This window comes from Apus apus, chromosome 2, assembly GCF_020740795.1.
Source record: "Apus apus isolate bApuApu2 chromosome 2, bApuApu2.pri.cur, whole genome shotgun sequence".
Taxonomy (NCBI): Eukaryota; Metazoa; Chordata; class Aves; order Apodiformes; family Apodidae; genus Apus; species Apus apus.
The window spans coordinates 151,334,595-151,360,545 of NC_067283.1; the positions used below are offsets into that span (position 1 = coordinate 151,334,595).

General features: G+C 40.2%; 1 protein-coding gene across 1 annotated transcript in view; it reads right to left on the reverse strand.

Moving 5' to 3' along the window:
- FAM135B (family with sequence similarity 135 member B) overlaps positions 1–25,951 on the reverse strand; it is a 208,918-nt gene that overhangs the window by 92,061 nt on the left and 90,906 nt on the right. The window contains exon 3 of the mRNA XM_051611777.1: positions 17,575–17,654. Coding sequence (XP_051467737.1) covers positions 17,575–17,654 — 80 coding nt within the window. The remainder of the gene's footprint in view (positions 1–17,574; positions 17,655–25,951) is intronic.

Below are 25,951 nucleotides of genomic sequence, written 5' to 3' on the forward strand. Positions count from 1 at the left end.
TGTACAAAAGCATCACCAACATACTGTTTACCCTTCCCTAGTGATGGATCAGCCACTTGAATCAAGAAATGTGAGTGCAATCAAACTTCTCTGCAGGAATAGACTGGTTACCTCAGGTGTCTGTATCCCCCCTGTTCCCCTGGTTGCTGAGAGACTTAAATGTTTCAAGAAAAAGGGGGCTGTTTTATCCTTTTTAACCATTAGTATATTCTACATCACAAAGTGCTACAAAGCTCATATCGAGTCTGTGGTGATCATACTCTAAGAAACAGAAGCACCTCTTCCCAGTTTGTACTCACCATCTGGTTTTGCTGTACAAGCATAATGTTGTTTTTTGCTTGCAGTCACCAGGCACACAACCTCACAGACATAGGCAATCACTGAATTCAGTTCAATTCACTTGTGATTTTATTAATTGGCTGGCTGATGTGAAATGTGTCCCCTAAGACCACCCACATCCTGCAACTGAACCCTATGTCAGGGAACACTTTCTCTTCTGAAGATGGTGTCACTGATGAGCCTCAGACTCTTGCCACGCATAAGCCATTTCCCTTTCCACAAAGCAATTATGTAAATGAAGGTGATGTTCCTTATAATTTCCATTGGTTCCACTCAGCTCACAATTAAGAAGATGAAAAACAATAAGTTCCAACCATTTCAGTCTGGGGAAAGAGCTGGCTACCCAAATGAAAAAAAAAAAAATAAAACCAATCTTTTATAAAGGACATTTTAAAATGTGCTCTCCTCTTTATCCCAAAAGAACAACAATAAATGGATTAAAACCCACCTCCACATGATATTGTTCAAAGAGTTTAATTCATTGTGTGTACTCACTCAATTTTAGGTTGCAGCAAACTGCTGTTAAAATCAGGCATTAAGCAAAGTAAACTGTGACCAACATTCTAGATTAAATCATAGAATCACAGAATGGTTTGGGTTGGAACGAATCATAGAGATCACCCAGTTCCAAACCCCCTGCATGGGCAGGGACACCTCCCACTAGACCAGGTTACTCAAAGCTCCATCCAACCTGGCCTTGAACACTTCCAGGTTGGGGCATCCATAACTTCCCTGGGCAGCCTGTGCCAGTGTCTCATCACCCTCACAGTAATTAATTTCTTCCTAATATCCAATCTAAATCTACCTCCTTTCAGCTTAAAAACATCCCCCCTTGTCCTCTCACCACAAGCCGTTGCCAAAAGCCCCTCCCCAGCTTTCCTGTAGCCCCTTCAGGCATTGGAAGGTGCTCTAAGTTCTCCCTGGAGCCTTCTCTTCTTCAGGCTGAACAGCCCCAACTCTCTCAGCCTGCCTCCATAGCAGAGGTGCTAAAGCCCTCTGATCATACCAGTACTACCACTCAGTTGCACTGATTAGCCTTGAATGAAATTTTTTTGTGCAATTTGTCTTGTCTCATTTTATCACAGAAAAGGGAGACAAATAAATAATTTACTTTTCTCTTATTTTTTTCTTTTTTTTTTTTTTTAATGATCAATGGAAAGAAATGAAGAGCAAATACAAGAAAATCACCATAACTTAAAATTCATTCTTCAGATATTTGGAATGAATTCCTCTACACATGAAGGACATTTACACTATAATCTTAGGCTACTCACTCTAAGACTACTCAAATCTGTAATTACTGCTAAGACAGTGTCAGAAACTCCCTTTCCTCCTCCTGAGATTGTGAGCTGAAGTCCAATGCCAAGACCAGCAGAAACAGAAGAGATGATTCAACCCTACCAGCGATATGGTAGAGACTGTAGACATATACCCAAAATTCAAAACCAAAGCAATGTGACATTCACTTTTGTAAACGGTCTCTAGGTGAAGAGTAAGATGAGAGATAACAGATGTACAGACATACACTGACAGACACAGGAAATTATGAGATAATATTGGTTGCCATGACTGGAAACACCCTCAGCACGTCAGGAGGCTGGACTTGCATGACACTTTCACCTTCACCAAAGCACCATTACTGTTGGAGAACCTCATACTATTCAGGGGAAAGAGGGGAGGTTCAGGGACATTTGCATTAAAAGACCTCCCTCACTAGTTTCTATTATTTTCATGGCTGAGACTTGACCACCAGTTATACTGTTTTCCAGCTCCTGGGATGACTTGCAGACAAAATACAACATTTTTTGGCCTACACCTGTGCAGGGCTTAGGAATTATGGAAAAAAAACCACACCAAGAACAACAACTTGGTGTGATACCAACAACTGCACAACAGAGCATGGTGCAAATACACCTAAGATAACAGCCAGCAAACTTCTATGAGAACAAGAGGAAGGATGAATACCGTACAAAGTGATGATGAGGAAACACTCAGCACAAGTTCAGTGCTCTCAGGAGGTAAATTGGTAGAGAGAAGGTGTTTATTAGGTTGCAGAATGTACTAACTCAACACTAGGCTAAAGATCCTCAATATGTTTCTGTGCTTCACAGCACAGATATAAGCTCTTGTTTATCTCACAAGAACTTGGCCTTAAAGCTGAATTACCTCAAAGTAATGAGGCATGCTGAGATGTGCAGATGCAAAGTGATACACAGAGATGCCAAGACCTACTAGAGTTGATGAGCAAAAACCAAAAAACATTAATCAATATATCTGAGCTGTAAAATAGTTCTTTCCTCCCACATTTGTAATTGGTTTGCTCTGTTGTTTCTGAAGACAAATATGCATGTTCCTTTATATACATGACAGGCACTAAGCTTCAGTTTCTCAGAAAGTGAAAGAACATTGTCCAGAAAACAGGAGGATGTTATCTGCATAAAAGCAGCCCTAAGGTGAAGAAGAGAAAGTTTCCACTGAGGTAGATCTGGCTGCATATGTTATGTTACTGGGGCACTGTGCACAAGGGATGTAGCTAACCTGGTGGGGGAAGCGATTTTTGCTCTTTGAGGCTTAAATTTCCTTCCTTCTGGATAGCCCTTAACTGCAAACTCATCTCAGCTTGTCTCAAGTTTCATCTTCACAGTAAATTGTGCATCTAGAGTGTCCTTTCAAAGCCAACCTTTGATGAGCACAGACAGTCATGGAAGAAGTGAAGTAGTGCAGTCTCCTGAGACAGGGTGGCAGCCTGAACTCCAAGGAAGCTCTGCATTCAGCTCTGTGCTCAGCATGTGATTCACCTCCTGGACCTTGTTCCAGAGGTGTCTATCATGCACATGGCACCAGACACTCCATGTTGGAGTCCAAGTGAATTGACAATAATTTTGATGAGCATATGAAATAAGTAGCTTCCCATTTTCCTTTGCCCAATAAAAGAACAGGTCCTAGACACCTCTCCCCTCCCTTACTAAGCCACCTGTGCTGCGGTGCTTAGGGCCAACACCTTCCTCCAGACTAAGCCTCATTTCTTGACCTGGAGGACTATGGGCCTGATGACACCACAGACCCAATGGCAGTATTCAGACTGTGAAGAGCAGAAAATGGTCCACTGCTGGAGATTTTCCAAATGCCTATCAGTTATTCCTGGCAGGTTAATATGTAAAGGTGGGGGAGAAATATTTTGATTAGCAGAATCACTGTCCTTATTTTGGCTGTGGTACAGCAGCTATGATTATTTTGCACTTCCATTTAGGACATAAGCCATATTAAAAAAACCTCCCACCTAGAAGAAAAATCAGTGGTTTTAATTACATTAACAAACTCCCAGACTACTGTTTTTATTGCAACTCATTACACAGTGCGTGGTACTAGTAGTAGGTCAAACATTTCCCTCTTTGGATCCTCTGCACTACTTTGTAAAATGTGAACCAGCCATAAAAAGTTTCAAGACTGTAAATAATTCTCTGCTCTCCTCCACTGTCACATATCCAAGAATATCAAAGCTCTGTGTATTAAGTAATTAAGTTCTGCAATACCCTAATGACACAGACACAATTAACCCCATTACACAAATGGGGAAGCTAAACCAGAGGGAGGCTGATTGCTCAAAATAAGAGCTGGGCAAAAGAGCCCAGCAACCATAGGAATTAAAGACTAGTAAATCCTTCTGAGTCCTCAGATCCTCCAGCTATCACATGCCACACAGACACATTTATAACTTCAATACGGCTCAGTGCTAAAGATATTCAGGATTTTTTTTTTAATTTCTATTAAGCTCTGTCCTGAGGTTTTGCCTCTGGTATTCACTGGCTTGAGTGAGTACGTTGGATGTAGGGTACTGAACATATACATTGGTTACTACCCATGTTTGCCACAGTTTCATTGTTCATTTTTTTTTGTTTGTTTAACCAAGTGAAATGTCAGTAACACAAGGATCTTTTCTACAATACACTTTCGATCGAGTTTCTTTCATAAAAGCAAGAAATGCTAAAAGCAATTTATCTGAACTAAACAGCAGTAACACAATTTCATGATTGTTTCTTTTAACATTAGAAAGCTTTGTTCTTTCTCTTAAGGGATACTGTGTTTATTTCCTATATTATTTTTATTTTACTCTGTTGTGCCTTTTTTTTTTCTTTGTTTAAACATCAGCTTTTGACACTAACATCTGATGCTCATTAGGTAACGTGCAATATCATTTATTTAAGAAGAAAAAACAGAAGGTAGAGTACCATCCCTCAGTTTTATGGGTTTTTTTTTCCCATAATTAGTTTTATTTTCCTCCTCAAACATCTTTCACAGTATTTATAAAATACTCTTGTGAAACAGTTCTCTCGAAGTTATAGTCTGCAATATTAGTGCAAAGAGTTGTGGCCCACTGGAAACTGCCTTTATCCCGCTCTATTCTGACACAGGTCAAGAGTTCTACTGCTGTAGTCACTTTACATGCAGCTCTTGGAGGCACATACAAATGAGTACAGTGCAATTCCAGTCAGTTTATGATCCTACCAGTGAATGTTGTGGTACCTATTTTTTAACATGCATTATGACTTCTCATATGTATGAAGCAGAAGACTAAATTATACAGTATTTGCAGTAGAAAGTGAGCTTTTTACCAGTCTGCAAAAGTCAAATCTGTAATTTTGAACTTTCTTCGTTTCTATAGAAATCATGCTATTGCACCATATATTTCTATGCCACCAGCTATATAATTTAAAATCAACATGAAATCAGAAGTTTTCCTAATGTTCATCCCCAGTCTCTCAAACACATAAGCAGATGCTTATCTAATAAATTAGCAGGATCTATTTAAGCCAACAAGATTGTTTTTAAACTTAAAGACACAAAACAGTATTTTACCACACAGGATTTTACAGCAGCAACCAAAGTGTCTGCTTCTGACAGATCAGGCCATGGAGTGTGGAGGAAGCTGCTTGTTCATGGAACATGAAAGAAGACCCAAATGTATATGACCCCTGCTTTTAGTTTTCAGTGTGAAAGTTTTCCATTAAATCCAAAGACAAAAAGGATACTTAAGTAGATGTATGAACATACACACAACATTACTTCTGCATGTGGAAATCTGTAGGAAAGGAATTGTTGAGTCCCAGCATTAACTGTAGGCTCTGTGGTCTCACACCAGCAGGGAATGCCAACCTAAAGAAGGAGGAAAGTTTGAATCCTTCTCCTGTTCTTAACTATGTTACACAAACCTGAGGTCTCACACTCCTCAAGCCTCTACTTTCTTCCCAAATTTGCTGTATTTCCCTTGACTTCCTGGTGACTCCCTCTCAAGTTTCTGTTTTGGTTTGTTTTTTTTTGTCAGAGAGCAAGACTGGACCTTGAAGGCAGAGGCAGCCATTAAACTGGATTTACTCTCCATGCCAATGGTTGCTGGCAAGCAAAGTCTAAAGCAAAACTGGTGTCTTCCCTCTGGGACATATGGTCCAATGCCAGGACTGAGCAGTGCATCATCAGCATTGCTGCAGAAGGTTGCTAGACAGGTTGTCTACAGAGTGTCTGAAAGGTCCTGCCATAGATGGCAGACTGAAAATATGAGAACACCTACACAATTAAGCCTTTTTTTTAAGGCCTGTAGACTCTAGACACGGTTTTATACCATCTCAAACATCCCATCTGTGCAACATAAACATTAAAATGAAATGTGAGCACTTAAAGGGCAGGCTCAGTTCAGCAAAAGTGCTTATGTCTAACTGGATCAATGTATTTACTTCACACAATGGGTACATAAGTTAATTGTAAAAGAATTGAAATTGCTGCATTCAAATCCATACTCTTTGGTCACGCTGGTCATGACAATTCACATTTAAAATCATAGAATTGGAAAAGACCTTTGAAGTTCACCTAGTTCCAACCTCCTTGCCATGGACAAGGACATTTTTCACTAGATTATGATGCTCAAAGCCCTATCCAAAAAATTGCATCCAAAGAAGAAATTTTGTACTGTGAGGGTGGTGAGACACTGGAACAGGTTGCGCAGGGAGATGGTGTATGTCCCCTCCCTGGAAGTGTTCAAGGCCAGGTTGGATGGGACTTTGAGCAACCTGGTCTAGTGGGAGGTGTCCCTGCCCATGCAGGGATGTTGGAAGTCACTTCCAACCCAAACCATTCTATGATTCTAGGATTGGTATAGCTTATTTCAGCAATAAGGAGAACACAAAGAAGATGTAAGATTTTTGATCACCTGCTAGAGGATATATCCAGTATATCTCTCTAGCTATTTGGATTTCTGTTGTTTACTTTACACATTTGGAAACTTACTAAGTTTTATATATATATAATACATCTTTGAAGCAATAGCATCATTTTACAGAGAAGACAGATACATGGACACAGTGTTTGTCCTGATGTCTATGCTCCTTGTTAGGCCACAAGATTTTTCAGAGCAGTCCCTGTCAGTTGTATCAATGGGAAATTAAACCAATCAGCATTCCTTGGCTGGACTAGTACATTAAGTAAATACTTCTGAAGGTTCACATATACACTTGAATGCACAGAAAATTCTCTCATTTTTCTAATTTGTGGTCACATTTAATACATAATGTTAAGCTTCAGAGCTACTGACCACAGAGTAATGTCCTAGAGAACTGTTAGTATCACAGAACACTTTGCTGAGCCTCAAATTTGATGCCTTGTTCATAAAAATTCAAGCCTTCTCTTTCCCAGTATGATCTTTGTCCATCTATTAAATTTATGATGAAAATGTAATCATAGTTTTAGTCTTATAAAATATAAAAAACCAAGCTACACCACTTCCACAATTTCACTTTCAATTAAGAAGTCACTGTGCCATTCCAGAGGGGAAATGTGAATTAATTTTTTACATCACACAGCTGTTTTTTCTGTTGGTGGCAGAATGAAGTGCAAAAAAAAAGAAAGACAAAAATAAGGAAGTTGTTCTCATACTGGAGACTTATCCTTCCTTTCATTTTTTACCCTGAGAAACCATTTGGAAGCATTATGTAAAATCCCAAATCAAGCTATCATCTTAGATTATTTACTGGGAAAGACAAGGGTACCATTTGCTCTCTGTTGACTCTGTCACCTTTCCTACTTCTCATTATGATTTGCCTAATTTGCATCCATACTTAGAAGCCATCCACTGCAATCACAGTCTTTTTGTGGCAGCTCTTTTGCAAGCACAATGGAAATGTCTCTCTGCAGAAGTTCCTGCAACTTCTTTTCTAGTAAACAGACAGAAATAGGTGTGATTCAACTCATCTTAAAATAGATACGTGAAATTACTCCCTCAAATTACCTGTTTCTCTCCTCTGACTATAAAGGGAGGCTGACGGATTAGGTTAGATGGAGACACTCACAGCATAGATATCAATAGTTAGAAAAGATTATTTTTACCCTAAATCACAGGTTCCCAGGACTTCTTCCATTTCATGACCATAATTCAGGTTGCAGATGTTTTATTGCCTGCCCTTAGAATACAATCTAATATATCATTACAAGACAACTGTTTCTTGCTAGTATAGAAAACTCAGTGAAATAAGGTTTGTTGGAAAGCGTACATATAAATCATGTAAGATACCTCCCCAGGGAAGAACCACAATTGCATGTAACTGTTAAGAGTGGATATGTATAGATATGTTTTAACTAATGCATATCTACCTCTTACAAAGCAATTGTCATCTACAGACCTCAGGATATTTAAATCCTAGTTTCTTATTATCATCTATGTCCCACAGTCACTAGGACATCCTGACAATCTCTACAGTCAAGAGCCATCACTCCTTGTGGCATGTCTGTAATTATTTGCCAAGCAGAAAACTGGGATATCATCTACCCTCTGTAACTATTTTTAAAGAAAAACTTTGAAATACTTGTGAACCCTATAAAAATATGGTTTCACCTTCTTGAAATTGTAGTCATTTAGGTCCTACTACCTTAGACCCCAAAGTAATTCAGCTCAGATGACTGATTGGATTTCATGTTAATCACTTTGACTGGGTAACAAAATATTCAATGCAGCATTACCTGATAAATCTGAATGTAAAACTTTTTAAGAAGTTGAGGTGACCAAGAATGAGCTTCTTACTGGGGAATCCCTCCACATGTGGCTACAGAGATGCAGCCACTTTCATGCTCCTTCATATAATCCATCACTCCCTTCTGCATTTGGGATACACAGAAGATCCTCCCTTGATTGGTGATTCATAGCCTTAATTAAAGGTGTCTATGCCCATTATTTTAGGAGACAAAGCATCTAAGCACTGTATAAAACGGTTTTTTAGAGAAACAGAAAGAGAAAAGCAGAAAACAGCAAATGACAACAAGCTGGGTGGGAGTGTTGGAATTCTTGAGGGTAGGAAGGCTCTACAGAGGGACCTGGACATATCAGAGAGATGGGCCAAGACCAAGTGTATGAGATTTAACAAGACAAAATGCCAGGTCCTTAACTTGAGTCACAACAACCCCAGGCAACACTGCAGGTTTGGGGAAGAATGGCTGAAACGCTGCCCAGAGGAAAAAGGACCTGGGGGTGTTGGTCAACAGCCAGCTGAACATGAGGCAGCAGTGTGCTCAGGTGGCCAAAACCTCCAACAGCACGGTGGCTTGTATCAGCAATAGTGTGGCCAGCAGGACTAGGGCAGTGATTGTCCCCCAGTACTCAGCACTGGTGAGGCCACACCTCAAGTACTGTGTTCAGTTTTGAGCCCCTCACTACAACAAAGACATCCACGTGTTAGAGCAGGTCTAAGGAAAGGCAACAATGCTGGTGACAGCTCTAGAGAACAAGTACTGTGAGGAGCAAAATGAGGTTTTCAGCCTGGAGAAAAGGAGAGACCTTATGACTCCCTATAACTACATGAAAGGTGTTGATCTCTTCTCCCAAGTAACAAGCAATAGGACAAGAGGAAATGTCCTCAAGTTGGAGGTTTAGATGGGATATTAGGAAAAAATTTCTTCACCAAAAGGGTTGTCAAACAACAGAACAGGCTGTCCAGGGAAAAGGTTGAGTCACCACCCCGGGAGCTATTTAAAAGAGATGTAGATGCCTAGGGGCATGCTTTAGACTTGCAATGCTAGCTTTATGTTTGGATGTGATGATCTTACAGGTCTTTTCCAACCTAAATGATCCTGTGACATTGATTCTATGAAAACACTCAGATGCAATGTCTGCCTATTCCCTAGCTAACAGAAACCCAGCACAGTAGCATCTTCTGCAGAATTTTCTACTATTTTTATAGACCTCTATTCAGTATGTTGGATTCTCTGTGTCGCATCTTACCTACAGGGAATACAAGGTTATTACAGTTGTCAGTTGCATGAGACTGCCACAAGTTCAGACTGAGTTCAACAGATGCAGGACAAACTTTCATTTTTATCTCTGTATCCATAGAAAGACAAAACATGTGTTATACAATCTGAGCACTAATCCAGCTGTATCATCCTTTCAGGTACTTGGAGCTCACGGGAATTTAAAGTTCCCGTGAACTAAGGCAAATCCATTCTGGTTTTGGCTCTGATGTCAGGCTTGAAAGAGATTTGCTGGGAAAACAGAATTGTTTCCTGCATAGAATTCTGGGTACATTTAGAATCATAGAATCTTTAAGGTTGGAAAATACCTCGAAGGTCACCAAGTCCAACTGTCAGCTGTACAACCTGTACAACCCTGTGATCACTAAGCCACCTCCCAAAGCATCACATCCACCCATTTTTTTAACTCCTTCAGGGATGGTGCCTCCACCACCTCCCTGGGCAGCCTGTTCCAAGGCCTCACCACTCTTTCTGTGAAGAAATTTTTTCTAATACCCAATCTGAACCTCACCTGGTGTAACTTAACCCCGTTTCCTCTGGTCCTATCACTGGTCACTAGGGAGAAGAGGCCAACACCCACCTCACTACAACCTCCTTTCAGGTAGTTGTAGAGAGTAATGAGGTCTCCCCTCAGCCTCCTCTTCTCCAGGCTGAACAGCCCCAGCTCCCTCAGCCTCTCCTCATAAGACCTGTTCTCCAGACCCTAATCAGCCCAGCTGCCTTTCTCTGCACCCCCTCCAGCACCTCGAAGTCCTTCCTATATTACAGTGCCCAAACTACACACAGTGCTTGAGATGCAGCCTCACCAAGGCTGAGTAGAGGGGCAGGATCACCTCCCTTGTCCTGCTGGCCACACTATTCCTGATACAGGCCAGGATGGTGTTGGCACTCTTGGCCACCTGGGCACAGTGCTGGCTCATGTCCAGCTGGCTGTCAATCAACACCCCCAGGTCCCTCTCAGCTCTCCAGCCACTCTTTCCCAAGGCTGTAGCGCTGCCTGGGCTTGTTGTGACCAAAGTGCAGGACCCAGCATTTGGACTTATTGAATCTCATGCCATTGGCCTTGGACCATCAGTCAAGCCTGTTTAGATCCCTTTGCAGATCCTCTCTGCCTTCAAGGAGATCGACAACTTCACCCAGCTTAGTGTCATCTGCAAATTTACTGAGGGTGCGCTCTATCCCCTCATCCAAGTCATCAATAAAGATGTTAAACAGGAGTAGCCCCAGCACTGAGCCCTGGGGAACACCTTGTGACCAGCCACCAACTGGATTTAACTCCATTCAACACCACTCTTTGGACCCGGCCGTCCAACCAGTTTTTTATCCAGCAAAGCCTACGTGCATCCCAACCATGAGCAGCCAGCTTCTCTAGGATAATGCTGTGGGAAACCACGCCAAAGGCTTTGATAAAGTCAAGGTAGACATCCTAGTTTGTCATAGTTGATTGGAAAGTTTTTTCATAACCACAAGCTATCAATTTTTTCATGCAACTTTGCCTTTTTTGACACTCAGCAAACATAAAGTATTATAGCAAGTGTTAAGCTGTGATAGGTTATTTAGTTAGGCCATGCTGACATCCCAGTTCCAGAAGTACCTTCTTACTGAAACTTTAGTGTTTCAGGTTGAAGAAGAAAAAAAAAAAAAAAAGAAAAAAAGAAAAAAAGAAGAAAAAAAGGACTGCAGCAATAAAAAAACCCCAGTGACTTCTGAAAATTTAGGCTCTAAAGGCAACAAAGCAGGACTGAACCTGCCACAGTTATCTGCATGTACTGAGTTTCAGAACTGCTTTTTAGAAGGCTTGAAAACTCAATTGCTGAAGCTTGAAAATGCACATTCTTTAGCAGAGGAATATTCATGCAGACCCTTTATTTTTACAATTGAGCTAAAATAAGCCTGCTTGGAAAGTGCAAAGACAACAATTTTCAGGCACAAACTCCTTCAATGCATCATGATTTTCCTATCTAAGTGTTTGAAAAGACTCGTTTTAGTTTTGAAATATGTTTAGCATATTTGTATTTGGAATGAATGCATATGTTATATTTATGATAAGTAATTTCTAAAGGAAACGCCATTATTTTTAAATTGCTTGATAAAAAAGCTCAGAATGTTTTCTCCTTCAGAGTGACTTTGGTTAGAGCTCCGCATTTCTGAGATTAATCCTTTATCTTAACCTTCCTTTTTGACAGTTTGAATGAGCCTCATGGAAAGAATTACAAAAAGCTACTTCTCTACCCATACATAGATTCAGTGACAATAAAAAGCAAGTTGTCCTATTAATTAACTCATTGCCATTTCCCTAAGAGCCTCAGTTAGAGAATTCACATCTGAAAATAATTCTGTGCTTCAGAAACTCAGGTGAGCAAGTATTTGTTAAGTCACCTAACTCTGTAGCTGACGCTCCCTATAATTATCCCAAGTATTGTTTTATATGAGAACATTCCCTGAATGAAGTCCAGGAGATCATAATAGGACACCACGTAGTTTTTCATCAGTACAGAGCAGGAGAAAATAGTTGTCTGGATGCAATTTGCCTACTGAATTAGAGTAAATGACTAGTCAGTGTTTAGAGGAGTGGTGGATTTTAAACAACTTGCAAGACTAAAACTTACATTAGAATGAAGGCAACAAGGATCATTGTGTTGGGAAATCAGTGACATGTAAATAAACCTAGAAGAGAAGAGAGCTCTGTGAAGGCCCAATTCACACCAGAGTAGTAGGTCTGAAATAGATGTATGGCTTATTTAACCACAGAGCTGAAGCTAATTCTTGGCCTCAAGCAGCAGAAACACTGTGTTGGCTCCCTGCATCTAAACAATTGGATTCTGTTTCTGCCAGACCTTCAGGTGATGATGAAGTTTTGTGTCTCAGACTCACAGACTAGGGGAAGAGAGACTCATGGCATGTGTTGGTGCTTACAGGCCCTTCCTAGTTCTTGTTTTCTCCACTGACCAGGTCTCAATTTTGGGTTGGGATGCTGCTCAATATCCAACACTATGGCCTACCCCACTGCCACCTGCATGATCTGCCCCCACTTCTGGAGGGGGGAAGGGAGAATGTCCTGCATAGGTCAGAGTCTGTAGTGAAAAATCTCCCAGACACAAATTTGTCTTTTCAGTATCCATCTTTTCAGCCATTTATGAAAGGCCTTAACTGGAACAGTACTGGGACATGCACACAGAAGTAGCACATCAGAGATATCTTCAGTTTACTTCTTTTAATCTTTTTTTCTCTGTTTCTTTCTTCCTTTCCCTTGAAATATCTTGGAATTAGTTCCATTTAGATTGTGCATTAACAAGGCTTAGAATGTCTGACCATCTCTAACAAACTCATAGCTAATGAGGTTTTCCAAGACAACTCATCCCCGAAATAACTTCTCTGACAGTAGGGTCTCCTCTAGATTAATGTTGTATTTGTCAGGTATGTTTTATTTCATATGTAAAATACGTATTTATTTTCAGATTACTTTAATAGGCTTTGAAGACAAAACTATGTGTATTTTAAAATATTAATCTCTCCCCCATTTTCTCATCCTTCAAAAGCAGTCACCTTGTCTTCACTTAATGGAGGCAGAAATTACCTTTCAAAAAGTTACTGAAACTAATGACTGCAATTTCCTACTGTTCCACAAGTCATGGTGCTGTTTCTTCTCGCTCTAATGAGCAGCTAACTGCAAATGCTTGTTTTGACTGCATTAAGAAGCCATTTACAAGAAAAGGATTCTCTTTAATAATCAAAGTAGAATTCCCTCACCAGGAACTTTTTGACATATCCAAATGCTAATAAAGAGTTTAGGATCACTAATTGTTTAATAATAACAAGCACAAGCAGTTCCTTAAGGAGAGTATCAGAAACATAAATAACCTTTCAAATTAGGTCTTAGGTGCAAGGTAGTCACAGGTCAACATTTAATTTATAGGAAAAGGCATTCAGTGTGGATGATCATGAAATTGTATAGCACAATGCAAACACAGGTTACAGCAAGGTTCTTCATTTTCTGATACACTCTCCTGCTTTCCTTTTTTCACATCACAATTTTCTTGTAATCTAATAACAAATATTCTATTTTATGGGAAAGTATCAAACAGTGTTGTGTACCTGAAACATCTCTACCTCACCAATTACAGGAGTTCATGTGCAAGGGTTGTAACAACTACATTTTTTTTTTACTTGTGTGGAACAAATCACAGAATCACAGAATGGTCAGGGTTGGAAGGAACCTCTGGAGATCATCTAGTCCAGCTAGAGCAGGATCCCCTAGGGCAGATCATGCAGGAACACATCCAGGTGGGTTTTGAATGTCTCCAAGGATGAAGACTCCACAACCTCCCTAGGCAGCTTGTTCCAGTGCTCTGTTACCCTCAGAGTAAAGAAGTATCTTCTCATATTTAGGTCCTCCTGGTTTTCACCATGCTCCATTCTTTCAGGTGGTGCAGGAAATCAAGGTAAAACAGCTAATCCTCACTGTTTCTGGCCAGTATTATTTATCCCAGTCTTTTGACCAATGATCTTGTGTGCTTATGGGTAAAATTTAAAATAAATATGTTTAAGGATATGTTTAAAGATAAGCTCCTGCAGCTTCAGCTTGTATCTATAGACTGGAAAGCACTGAATGACTGCAAATTCATAACTTCTGACAATCTTTTTCTCAAATTTTCTTTATAATAGCCTAAAAACTTGTGGAAGATACTTAGTGGATCATAAAACAACTCAGCCAAGGAGGTAATTATACAAACGTGATTCTGTGAGATGGAATATTCACTTTCCCCACTTAAGATGTTCATGCTTGAGTCAGGCAGATTCAGTCCACTACATGCTGCAGGTGGACAACACCACATGGTGACTTCAACAAGCCGTACTGCTGAAGAGCACCAGACGCAAAAGCCCTATACATCTGTTTGGAAAGGCATTGCTAGAATTTCATTTTAAGATACATTTGCATCAGCTCAGCCCTGCAGAACTGATGCTGAGGCCAGTGAAGTATGTGCTGTTAGGTGCTGGACAAGAACAAGCAGAAAAGCACAACTTGTTCTTTATGAACCAAAACCAGGCTGCATCAGTCATGATATCTACTCAAAGAGAGGAAAGCGAAATTTCACAGGGGCTGAAAACCTTTGTGAGAGCAACTAAAGACACTGCACAACAAGTCTTACTCCTTCATTTCATTGCTGAAAAAGTCACCAGCCACCAGCCTTGTCTTGTCTCTAAGGAAACCCACCTTGTTAAAAATGCTTAGGAGCATGAACAAAATGTATGTATTTCTATTAATACACATGTGCATATATATATTTATATATTTTTATATATATATATATATATATGCTACATGGTATGTTAAGGTTCATACAGCCTGACTCAATACAAGCTCATGTGCAGCCTTGGTGTCCAAAGTGACCAAACCACAGGGCTCCAGCACAGCACCCCTTTCCTTCACCTGGGGCACATCTCCCACTCTCTTCCCTAAGGATGCAGCCAACATGTGGACCATGTTGTAGGTGGTCAAGGTCTCCTGTACAACCTGTCAGCCCTGTGCCATGGATGGAGTTCTTGCTCTTTAGGTTTGGCTGGCAGCCACCAAAGGAATGCCCAAAACAGGCTTCACCTTCCCCTCAGCTGAATTGCTGAAAACTATTCTTTTTTTGGCCTCTGCTGCTAAAAATACCTAGTAGGAAGCAAATATTGTTAATGCTGTTGGTTCCCATGGTTTTATTGTAAATCCTGCAAAATTCAGTAAAAATATAAGGCCAGATACAGTGGAATATAAATGCTACCACTTTTTAAAAATATATTACATATTTGATATATTTTATTACTGTAAATATTCACAGATTTTACTTTATAAATATACATAATTGTTTTCAAAATATATTCTCAGTTCTCATACATCCTACAAAATAGTTCCTTTAAACCAAAGGAGTCCTACATATTTTATATTAATTCTTGTTGACAGGGTAGGATTTCATTCACTGTAACACCCTTGTTTTGCTGGATTACTACTTTAATAGAGGTGTCTTACTGAAAAATGCACAGCAATTTAATTGGTCCTATCCCAGCTATCCCCATACTGGGAGAGATCAGTGGCATGAGAACAAAAAGAACATTATGGCCTGTTTGCCTTTAAGTTCAGTCTCATTAAATGATGCTCTCTTGCAGGGCCATAAAATCAATTAGCAAGTAACTGCAAAGATAGTCAAGGAAAAACTGTTTAAAGCCTTAACAGTTTAAATACCCCCTGTTTTGATGTTAGCCCTGTAAAGCTATTAGGGTCCAGTCTGGATTGCATTAGGTCTCTGAAAGTCAGCTGCTAATCCTGTAACCACACTGCCTGCCTCCCTTCACTCCTGCTCATCTTGTACTTGAATTGTTTCTAGAAGAGGTGAAAGAAGATAGGACACTGAAAATGTCTCACATTAACCTGAATAAAAAGTAAATACAGAAAACAGTTGGTTTTCTTCCTTAAATAATAAAGCCATCTCTAGTTCAATGTGGAATAGCAACAATTTGGGGGTATTATCTTTTGTTTTTGAGGGCATTTTGCTTCTAAAAAGTAAAATTTTAGCTATCTTCATACTAAGAGTATTTCAGTAGTTCAAGACTATTTATTTCAGAAACTACTATAATTTAAGAACACTTCCAGAGGGCAAAGGAACTCCAAGGGATTCTGAATATACCAAGGGTGAATTACACAAGAATGTGATGAAAAACAGTTTTCTTTCTTCCTTGGGGATTTTTTGCACTAAAAGATTTCCCAAACCAACACTACATTTGTTTATTTATTTATTTACCAAAGAAATTTCCTTATTCTGATTTTGATTTGGGGATTTTTTCTGCAGACACAAGATCAGTGAAGAAGGAGGGGGATAAGGTGCTCCAGGCACTGGAGCAGAGATTCTCTTGAAGCCCCTGGTGAAGACCATGGTGAGCCAGGTTGTCCCCCTGCAGCTCATGGAGGTTAACCGTGGAGTAGATATCCACCTGCAGCCTGTGGAGGACCCCACAATGAAGCAGGTGGATGCCTGAAGGAGTCTGTGACCCCATGGAGAACCCATGCTGGCTCCTGGCAAGACCTGTTGCTCTGTGGGGGACACATGCTGGAGCAGTCCCTTCCTGAGGGACTACACCCCATGAAAGGGACCCTCACCACAGTAGTTCATGAAGAACTGTACCCTTTTGAAAGGACCCACACTGGAGAACTTTGTAGAAGACTGTCTCCCATGGGAGGGTCCCCATGCTGGAGCAGGGGAGAAGTGTGAGCATGAAGAAGCAGCAGACACAACATGTGATGAACTGACTGCAACTCCCATTGCCCGATCCCACCTGCTGTTCAGCAGGAGGAGGCAGAGAAAACAGGAAGTGAAATTGGGTCAGTGAAGAAGGGAGGGGTGGGGGGAAGGTGTTTTAAGATTTGGATTTATTTCTTGTTACCCTACTCAGATTTGATTGGTAATAAAGTAATTAATTAAATTTAATTTCCCCACGTTGACTCTGTTTTGCCTATGATGGCAGTTGGTGAGTGATCTCTCTCAGTCCTTATCTTGACACACAAGCCTTTTGTTATATTTTCTCTCTCCTGTCCAGCTGGGGAGGGGAGAGAGATATTAGCTTGGTGGGGCAGGGTCAACCCACTAGACACTGAAACAATTTTCATTCATAATTCATTTAGAACAGTAAACCAACTATTTCCATTGTCAGCAAGAAAAACTACCTAGAAGAAAGACTGCTTGCAGATAAGACAGTGAGAATTTCCTCTGCGTTTCCAATTGACACAGACACCAAAACTCAAGCCCAACTCAGCCCAAACACAAAAGAGCAGGGAGCTGAACAGTCACAGATCATTAGAGAAATTCTCTTTTTGGATCCACATCCAGACTTGCCTGTTCCCCACAAACACTCTCCTCCTCCCTCCTGCCCTATCTCCAGCCACACGACATCCCTCTGGGACCTCCTTACCAGTCTGTCCTGCAATCGTAGCAAACAGCCTGTGGGGAATCCTTGATGGGATTTTCAGTCCAGCTCTTATTTGGTAATACCTGGAGAGAAAGAATAAAAAAATGATGTGCTGTTAGATAGGTGACTGCTTGATCCAACTTAAAATTCTCTGAGAACACATCCTGAGCATCCATACTCAAGCAAAGTGCTCAAATCACAGGAGTGCTCAGAAAGACAGAGTCTTTTCTTTTGCTTTTTAGTTTCAACTAAAGTGGGTTTATACTGATTTTAATCAAGCCCCTTCTATTATTAGAGCAGGCAGAGTGGACACAATGGCCTGATGTGTGACTAATGAGGAAAGATTGTGAAAAGCTAGTGGAATCTTGTAGGGATAAGAAGAGACATAGAGAAGTATCTGTGATAAAAGGCAGTGAGAGCAGACAAGGAGTGACAAAAATTTAATAGAAAACAAAGAAAGAGGAAACTTCTGTGAAAAGACAACAAATGTGTTATTCTCACATCTAAGAAAAAATCAATATATACACAGTGAATCTCATTCTTCTGTTCCATGTTGAAGTTACCATTTCATGTAAATGTTAGCATCAATCACATCTCAACCAGCTGTATTCTAGTTATTTGCTATCCCATGGGTGATCAGTGTATTTAGGTGAAGGAAGACAGAAAAATAAAATACCAGCAATTTCACCAGTTTAAGTTATACATGGTGCAGGTTATTTTAGAAATTTTGCAAACATGACCTCAGACTGAAGAGAGGAAAAAACTCATCCCAAGCCTCCCTCAGCACCACTTTCATCCATGAGGAGCAAGAGGCAGTGTACAGTACACCACCTAATCCACTACATTGTAGCTCAGGAGACCTCCCCCTGCTCACAGATCTCCCACCGACCTGCTGTAACACCATGTTGGTGTCAGTCCCTCTTTCTCTGCATTTTCACTCCTAGTCTTTTTTTGAGCTATTTGTTTATAAATTCCTCATGAGTGCTTGCAGGTATTTTCAGCCTGATTTGTGTCTGAACCTCTAAAGACAAAAATAAAAGTTAAATTATAGCTGTAAAGTTCTACCCAGCACCTAAAGATGTTATGAGACTTAGCAGAACTGTTTCCTCAGATAGTATAACTGTATGTGGAAATGAACAGTTAAACCAACAAACTTTCTGTGAACTGCTGTGTAACCAACAGCTCATACCTATAAAATCTTAGCTGGGTTGTAATAGTGGAAAAAACAGATCTGTCTCTGCTAGGCTAAAAGCTGAAGAAAGGGGGTTAGGATGACCAAAAAAACCCTTCAGAAGCAACTTTGTCATGGTCCTTCACATCTCAAAGCTTCCAACTGGCAGATCCTTGTCACCTGGGCTATAATCCCAGCACAACTTTTGCCCTTTTTAGGTATCTGTTGTAGGCAAGAACTTGGGCGACAGAACTCTATTTACATTTTAGTTTTCAGAAAAGAAAATAAAAGAAGCTCAGATTCTAAATACACAGAGTACCTAATTAAAAAGTAACAGCAACAAAATCTAAGCTGTTTAATCTTTCAATCCCTTATGCTGTCTTTGCACTACAATAGGATTTAATTAAAACTATTGCTCCTGATTTCTTCCAGAGCTAGTCCAAGAATTATGCCTTAAGACTCTTTGGATTTTTATTACAGTTAAATGCAATACATTTTTTTAACTGAATAAAAAGTACCCTACTTGGACTACCCACACAGTCTAATCATTTCCAAATAAGAGCAATGTTGTAATAAAGGGAGATTGCCACTCTAGTGCAATGGGACACTCCCCAGGATGCAGATATTAACATTTTACTGTGTGCCCCTTCCACTAGATTTATTCCTAAGAATAACATCCTATCACTGCCTGGCTACCCCACTCCATCCTTCTCACACATTCCCTGCTTCAATGTGGACCATTCCATGGGCTGCACTTCCTTCAGGATATATCCAACTGGCAATCAACTGCCACGCTATGATAACATCTGCCTTCCCTTATCATGTGTCTCATGTTCAGAAGTTTCTCCAGCAACCCTGAACATTTTCATTAGGAAACTGATTTTCAATGGTTTGGCTGGTGCTCCAGATTAACTCACCTAATGCTGAGGAGACTATGCACAGGTGTCTATGGTGCCAGTTTCAATGACCATGTAGTCAAAACTCCCAGAAGCCTTAAATATATTAGGCTCCTACAAGTGGGTGCTGGGCAGACCTTGGCTTCACATTTTGTTCAGACAAAAACTACTGGCTACAATACAACCTTGAATATCAAAACATATGAAGAGACCTCAACAGAGGTGACTTCATAACAAGGTTATTTCCACCCTTGATTATTTCCTTTGCAAAATGGACGATGTGTAATGCTATGAAGAAGGTAGGTCTTCATAACATTTTAACCTTTCCCTATTCATTCCCTTAATCTTGGAAAATTCATTTGAATGTCAGAGATATTCCAGAAGTCATACACAGACATCTTCCTATGTACCCAACAAGTTTAACTGCTCAAAACAAAAGCCACACAAAGAAGTCATAGACACCAAAGGAACTCTCAGATTAAGGTTAAACTCCAAAGTTAAAGATCCAGATGTAAGGAGAATGTGGAGGCTAGTAAGGTCTGCAATACCAAGGAATGCAGCCAAAAATGCTAGTCTTATAAGAGACCAAACATGTTTTCATACTCAATAAAATGAATTAAACACATCAGTTCCTAATAAATTATTTACTGTAGATTGTTTGACACTTGATGCCAAAAGATCTGGCCTCAATAATCTAATGGCATAAAGTAATTCCAGTATAAACTATTATGGAACTAGATACATTCTTCCTAAAGAAGACTTCAGAGAGTGGTCCTATGCCCAGAAGACACATGGAAGCTCCCCACCACCCGGAGACATTCCTGGAAATAAACACAGAGGGCAGTGAAAGTGTTAAAGGTTCAAATCCAAATATGATATTACATAGAAATGCTCAAAATTTATCAGTTTATTAATTTTAAAATTGAAGAGTTCCCCTGAAAATCTTTGAGAAAAAAGTCATTTTTCAATGATAGTGTCAGGCAAAACTTTAACAACAGATTCAAAGGAGGTCACAAATAGCACAAGCAGAATATAAGCAAAAAACAGTTTCACATTGGGTGGCCAGAAAAAAGCTAAAGACATTTTCATTTGAGTTCCACTACACCTCTTGTTGTCCAGTTAAAATAACCAACCTCCACAGAGGAAACTGAGTAAAACTCATTACTTGTTTTGTTTTGTTTTCTATTTTTAGGCCATATATCAATATTGAAATCATAAGGCAGGCAAATATTATTCATTCCTCTTCAGAACTTCCTGTGAGTCTTCTCAGGCAGGGAAGAATTGTGAAAGGGTGACTTTATGCCTAAGCAAAAACATAAAAATGCAGGTTCCTGATCCCACACTGTGACTTTAGATGTCACTGCACAATAGTTTGTGCATTGTGAGGAGGGTTCTCCTGGTCAAAATACAGGCTGCTGCAAGACAAGTGTCCCATACATTTCCTTCAATAGCAAACATAGATAAATAGCTCCTTTTCCCCACTCCTCTGACCAACACACTTTGGTTGTGCCTGCTAACAGGATGGTAGAAGGAAAATGGTTTTGACATGCTAAGACCACTCATTCTGTTGTAGTGAGGTACGGTTTGAACTAGAAACGGCATAAATCAGGCTGAGAAGCAAAAGGTACAGCTGACCATACAGTGTTTCTGGGTTTGCTCCAAATGAAGTGAACCATCTCCAGCTGGCTCTAAATGCTCTTGTCTGGAAGTGGCCTCACAGGCTGGTCATCCTCACCAGCCTCTTCATAGAATCATAGAGTCACGAAGGTTGGAAAAGACCTCTGAGATAATTTCCAATCAACTCAAACAAAAGAGTGATCAGTTTAGTGGCCTGATGGCTCCCTACCTTTTCATGACCTGTTTTCACCTGAGTGGAAAATCTGCTGTGGCAGCAGAACCCTGAGGGTGGGCTGCTCCCTGGGTGGAGGCAATTCCACAGACAGGGCTACTTTGTCTAAACAGCTGCTGTCTGGATTTCAGGCTTGGGAAGAAATCCTAGAGAAAAAGACTTTATCCACGTAAGTGAACCTATCCAGAACTATATATGGCATGAATTGAAAAAAATACAAAGAATAGGAGCTGGACCTGGAGGTTAAAATCTACACTTAAAAATGGAAAATCCACTGTATATGTGCAGGAAAGGACAGCCTGATAGTGATATGGTGCTGACAGTAATGATAAATGAGAAGTTGCCTCCAAAAACAACAAGATATTTTGCCCTCCTCTTTACCTCTTTTTATGAAAAGCAGGAAGGCTAAATGGAAGGAGCACAAAGCTTTGAAAAAGAATACCAAGTATCTTTGGCCAAGATACTGAAGTCAAAGAGGTCATCACACTTAGTGAAGATAAACTTGGAGAACCCTGACAGAAGTGGCATGTGATCTTGGACACTCAGTAATACAGGTTTACAACAAATCCAAGAAATCAATAAAGGTACAGAAGGGCAGAAGCTCAACAGTCATTTTGCAAAGGGGCTGAAATGGACAATACTGTGGGCATGGAGCATGGTCCCAGAAATACCTAAGAATTTACAGTAGATTTTGAAGGAAAGAGTAATTAGGAAATAAATAAGAAACTGCAATACAATTCTTGCTTTATTACAATTGGGCTAAGTGTGGCTTATTAGAATTAGGCTAGATAGCAGGTCTCAAGTAAACAGCTGGTTTGTGGTTGTTTAATTTTTAAGACAAGAGCAGTGCAGAAAACTTATTTAGACTTCAGTAAAGTAGGGAAACCATGGAAAAATCACCAAATAATGTGGAACAGAAGCTGTGAAGGGAAGATCAGGAAACAGCAAGCTGATTTTATGAAAAGAACTAGAGGAACTTGGCACACTTAACTCATCAAAACACAGAGCAATCAGATCTCCTCTCAATCTATAAATACACTGGGAGGAAAAACACCAGGAAGGAAGAAGAAGAGTGAGGTATAAGAAAGTACAACATTGGCAGAAGAAAAAAACACATATAAACCACCCATGAATAAACGCACTTTAGAAATAAGTTGTTGCTGGCAAAGGAGCAAGGCTGTGGAAAAACATCCTAACAGATGCAGGAATGAAAAAGCCAGTTTTCTTTTAGGGAACATTTAGTAAATTTCCTAAAGATTTACAGGACATTGCTCCTTCTTATTTGCAGGACCAATGTTATTTACTCAGGCAGTGCACACCAGTCCAAGTCACTCTTCTGCAAGACAGGCTGCCTGTATCACTCTAGCAGCAATTGATTTCCCACCACCACCTTCACTGTCCATTTGTGAATTATTCATCTTTAAAATTAGTTAGATAATATGAATATCAACTTCTTTTTTTTTTTTTCTGTGCCTGGACACACATTTATCCCTGATGATTTGAACTGACTCACCTAGGGTGCTGACATTAAAGCCTCCTTCAGGATCCAGACTTTACTAACAGATGTATTGGGTGACACTGCCTCCCCTTGCCCCCTACTCTCACCTTTCAGCTTCTCAGCAGTGTGGTCATCAGACCTCCTCTCAGGAGCACCAAGATAATTCTCAGATGTTAAGCACTCAATGACCAAGCAGGGGGCAGAAGGTTGAGGTTTCTTTCTGTCTTTTTCAATTATTACATTCCACTCAAACAGAAAGAGGAAATAGTTACTTTTAGGAGAGTAAAATATTTTTGTGCCAGGTAACTCATTGTGGCACCTCTAGTGATCTAATAATACCATGGGACACTACCTAAACCTCAAAGAATTTACATTAGAAATGGCAAAGAGACATGTCAAGGGAACAGACTGCTGCCAGCCCTGTTACTGATACTTTGGACTCCATCCTCCACTTGTTTCCTCCTCTCAGATCAACACCAGAGCTTCTCATCTAGTCCTACGAGCTGCTGCCTGTCTTCTCCTGCTATTAACTGATAATGGCTTTGGAGACCTGAGGTTAAGAAGGGATGACTAGTTTGACAGAGGCAATTTGTTGGGTGATATTGATGCATCACACTACCAAACCAGATCACTCCCACCCACCAAGAGCCCTAACAGACCAGGCTTCTCTGCACATTCCTGATGCATGGAAATTAAAAAGGATTGATTCAGTAATACTGCTGTATGAGTCAAACAAGTACAAAACTGCACAGCTTCCATCTGATCTGAACTACACCTGACCAGCTCCAAGGCTGAACATTTCATCCCAAGTTAGGCTACATTTTAATAAGCAACCCTTAAGCTAATGATACACAGTTGAAACTAACCAGCTGTATGCTTGAGCCTGATCACTCAACCTGGAGTTTCTGTTGCTCATCAGACCAGTGCTGGAGTTGCCCTCCAGCAGCCTCTGTCAGTAAAATTTCTCTGTTGAATGACTGCTGCTGGGGAGCCCAGGAAGCTCGCTGTTTTGTAAGTCAATGAGCAAAAGCCTTACAGGAAAGGAAAAAGATTTCTGCATGAAAACAGAATCAGAAGAGATCTTAAATCTCTATGCAAGCCATAACTGAAGGACTGCAGCCTGGGGAAGGGCCTGCACTGGAGCAGGGAGAAGGGGTGAGGAGGGAGGAGCAGCCAAGAGGGGCTGGGGGGACTCACCAACATCCCCAGCCCAGCCCTGCGCCAGTTGGCAGGTGCAAGAAGGTAGAGGAGCTGGGAATGAGGGCTGAGATCAAGGAGAAGGCAGGGAGAGGAGTCAGGAGTGAAGGAATGTGGCTGGCTGAGCCTCAGAAAAAGGAGCTGATGGGGGAAAAGTGTGTTTGTGTTGCTCAGCATCCTACTCTACGTTTAAATATCAATAAATTAATGTTCTTAAAATGGAGTCTTAATTTATCTGTGATGGTAATTGGTAAGTGCTATCCCTGTCTTGATCTTGACCCAAGAGCTTTTTTGTCTTACTTTCCTCCCCTATCCTGTTGAGTCTGGGCTGGATCTGGCAGCTGGCCCAGAGGATCCCACAACACCCCAATCCACATCCCGGTGTGCATTCTCTGGCTGAAGCTGAGTGATGCTGGAACTCCTGTGGTTTTGCTGCATCTCTTAACTGCAAGTTCAACTGTGAGATCTCCTCATTTTTACTGATCTAATTATATTTTTCTAGTTGTTCTAATAAGGCTGCAATCTCTCTCTTTTGTCACAAGTGCTTCCTGTTCTGCCTCTAACTGTTCCTTTAGCACTTGATCAGAACTGACTTTTGTAGGTATGCCATGCCTTGTATCATCCAATTTAAACTGCAGAGCAGACATCTGAATCAGGTTATTGTACTGTTGCTGTTGTCATTCTTTTTCATTTTGTTTTAATTCTGTTTCCACTTTCTTAATTTTTTGTAATTGTTGTTCCAACTGTTCACAGCCTTCAAGACTTAAGTGCCTCTGTTCTGCAGTTCTTGTATCTGTGCCACCAGTTTCTCTACTTCTGTGTCACAAGCTGTAAATTCTTGAGGGTTTTGTTCATTTTCTAATTAAAACTTATGGTAATCATCCATCTATTTTATTTCTGCCTGCAAAAATTCTACCTTGTATCCTTTGAACATTCCAGAAGTCTTTGATGTTTCTGTAAGTTTTAACTTTTCTTCCAGTTCCTTAATTTTTGTATCCCATTAATTTTTTTGCATCCCATTATTTTTTCCTTTCTATAGATCATTTATCCATCCACTGCCATTGATTTTCAAGCTGTTTTTCAAGGACTGGAATTGGTTTGTTTAGACATAGAGTCTCAAATAATTACTCAGCCAAGACCTGATTATTATTCAGTTGCTCTTCACGTTTTACACCCTAATTTTTCATTTTGGGAAGGCAAGCTCAAATGGTCCTTTTCCTGCCTGACACTGAAGCTCTAATTTTTCCATTGTTAAAAAATGTCAATTCCCATCCTAGGAAGTGTTTGTAGCAGGACCCAAGGGGTTGCATTATTTCTTTTCTAGTTTTGTGGCATATCACTTTCTTTTTATTGTCATACTGTGTTGTACAAAGTATGTGAAACTTGTCAAACTAATGCTGTCTTTGTACAAAATCTGTAGTTTATGCTCCATCTTCACCTCATGAAACACTGAAAAGTGTCCATATTTCCTAGCTGTCATCTCTTATTCTGTATTGAGATCTTTAGAATAAGGAATGCTGCCTTTCTTTTGTGTATTATTCCTTTTTTTATACCATGTCACAGTCATGTCTTAATCTATTTACCTCTCACAGGAATTACCCTCATAAATAAGGCTGTCTCTCTGAATTAAGAACCCAATTTTTTAGAAGACCTGAACCGTTGTAACCCCATTCTCTTTAACACGAGAAAATAAAGTTGTAGGGTTCTAGGAACCAGGTACCAAAAGATAATAGGATTAAATTCCTCTCTCAAACCAACCTGAGACACTT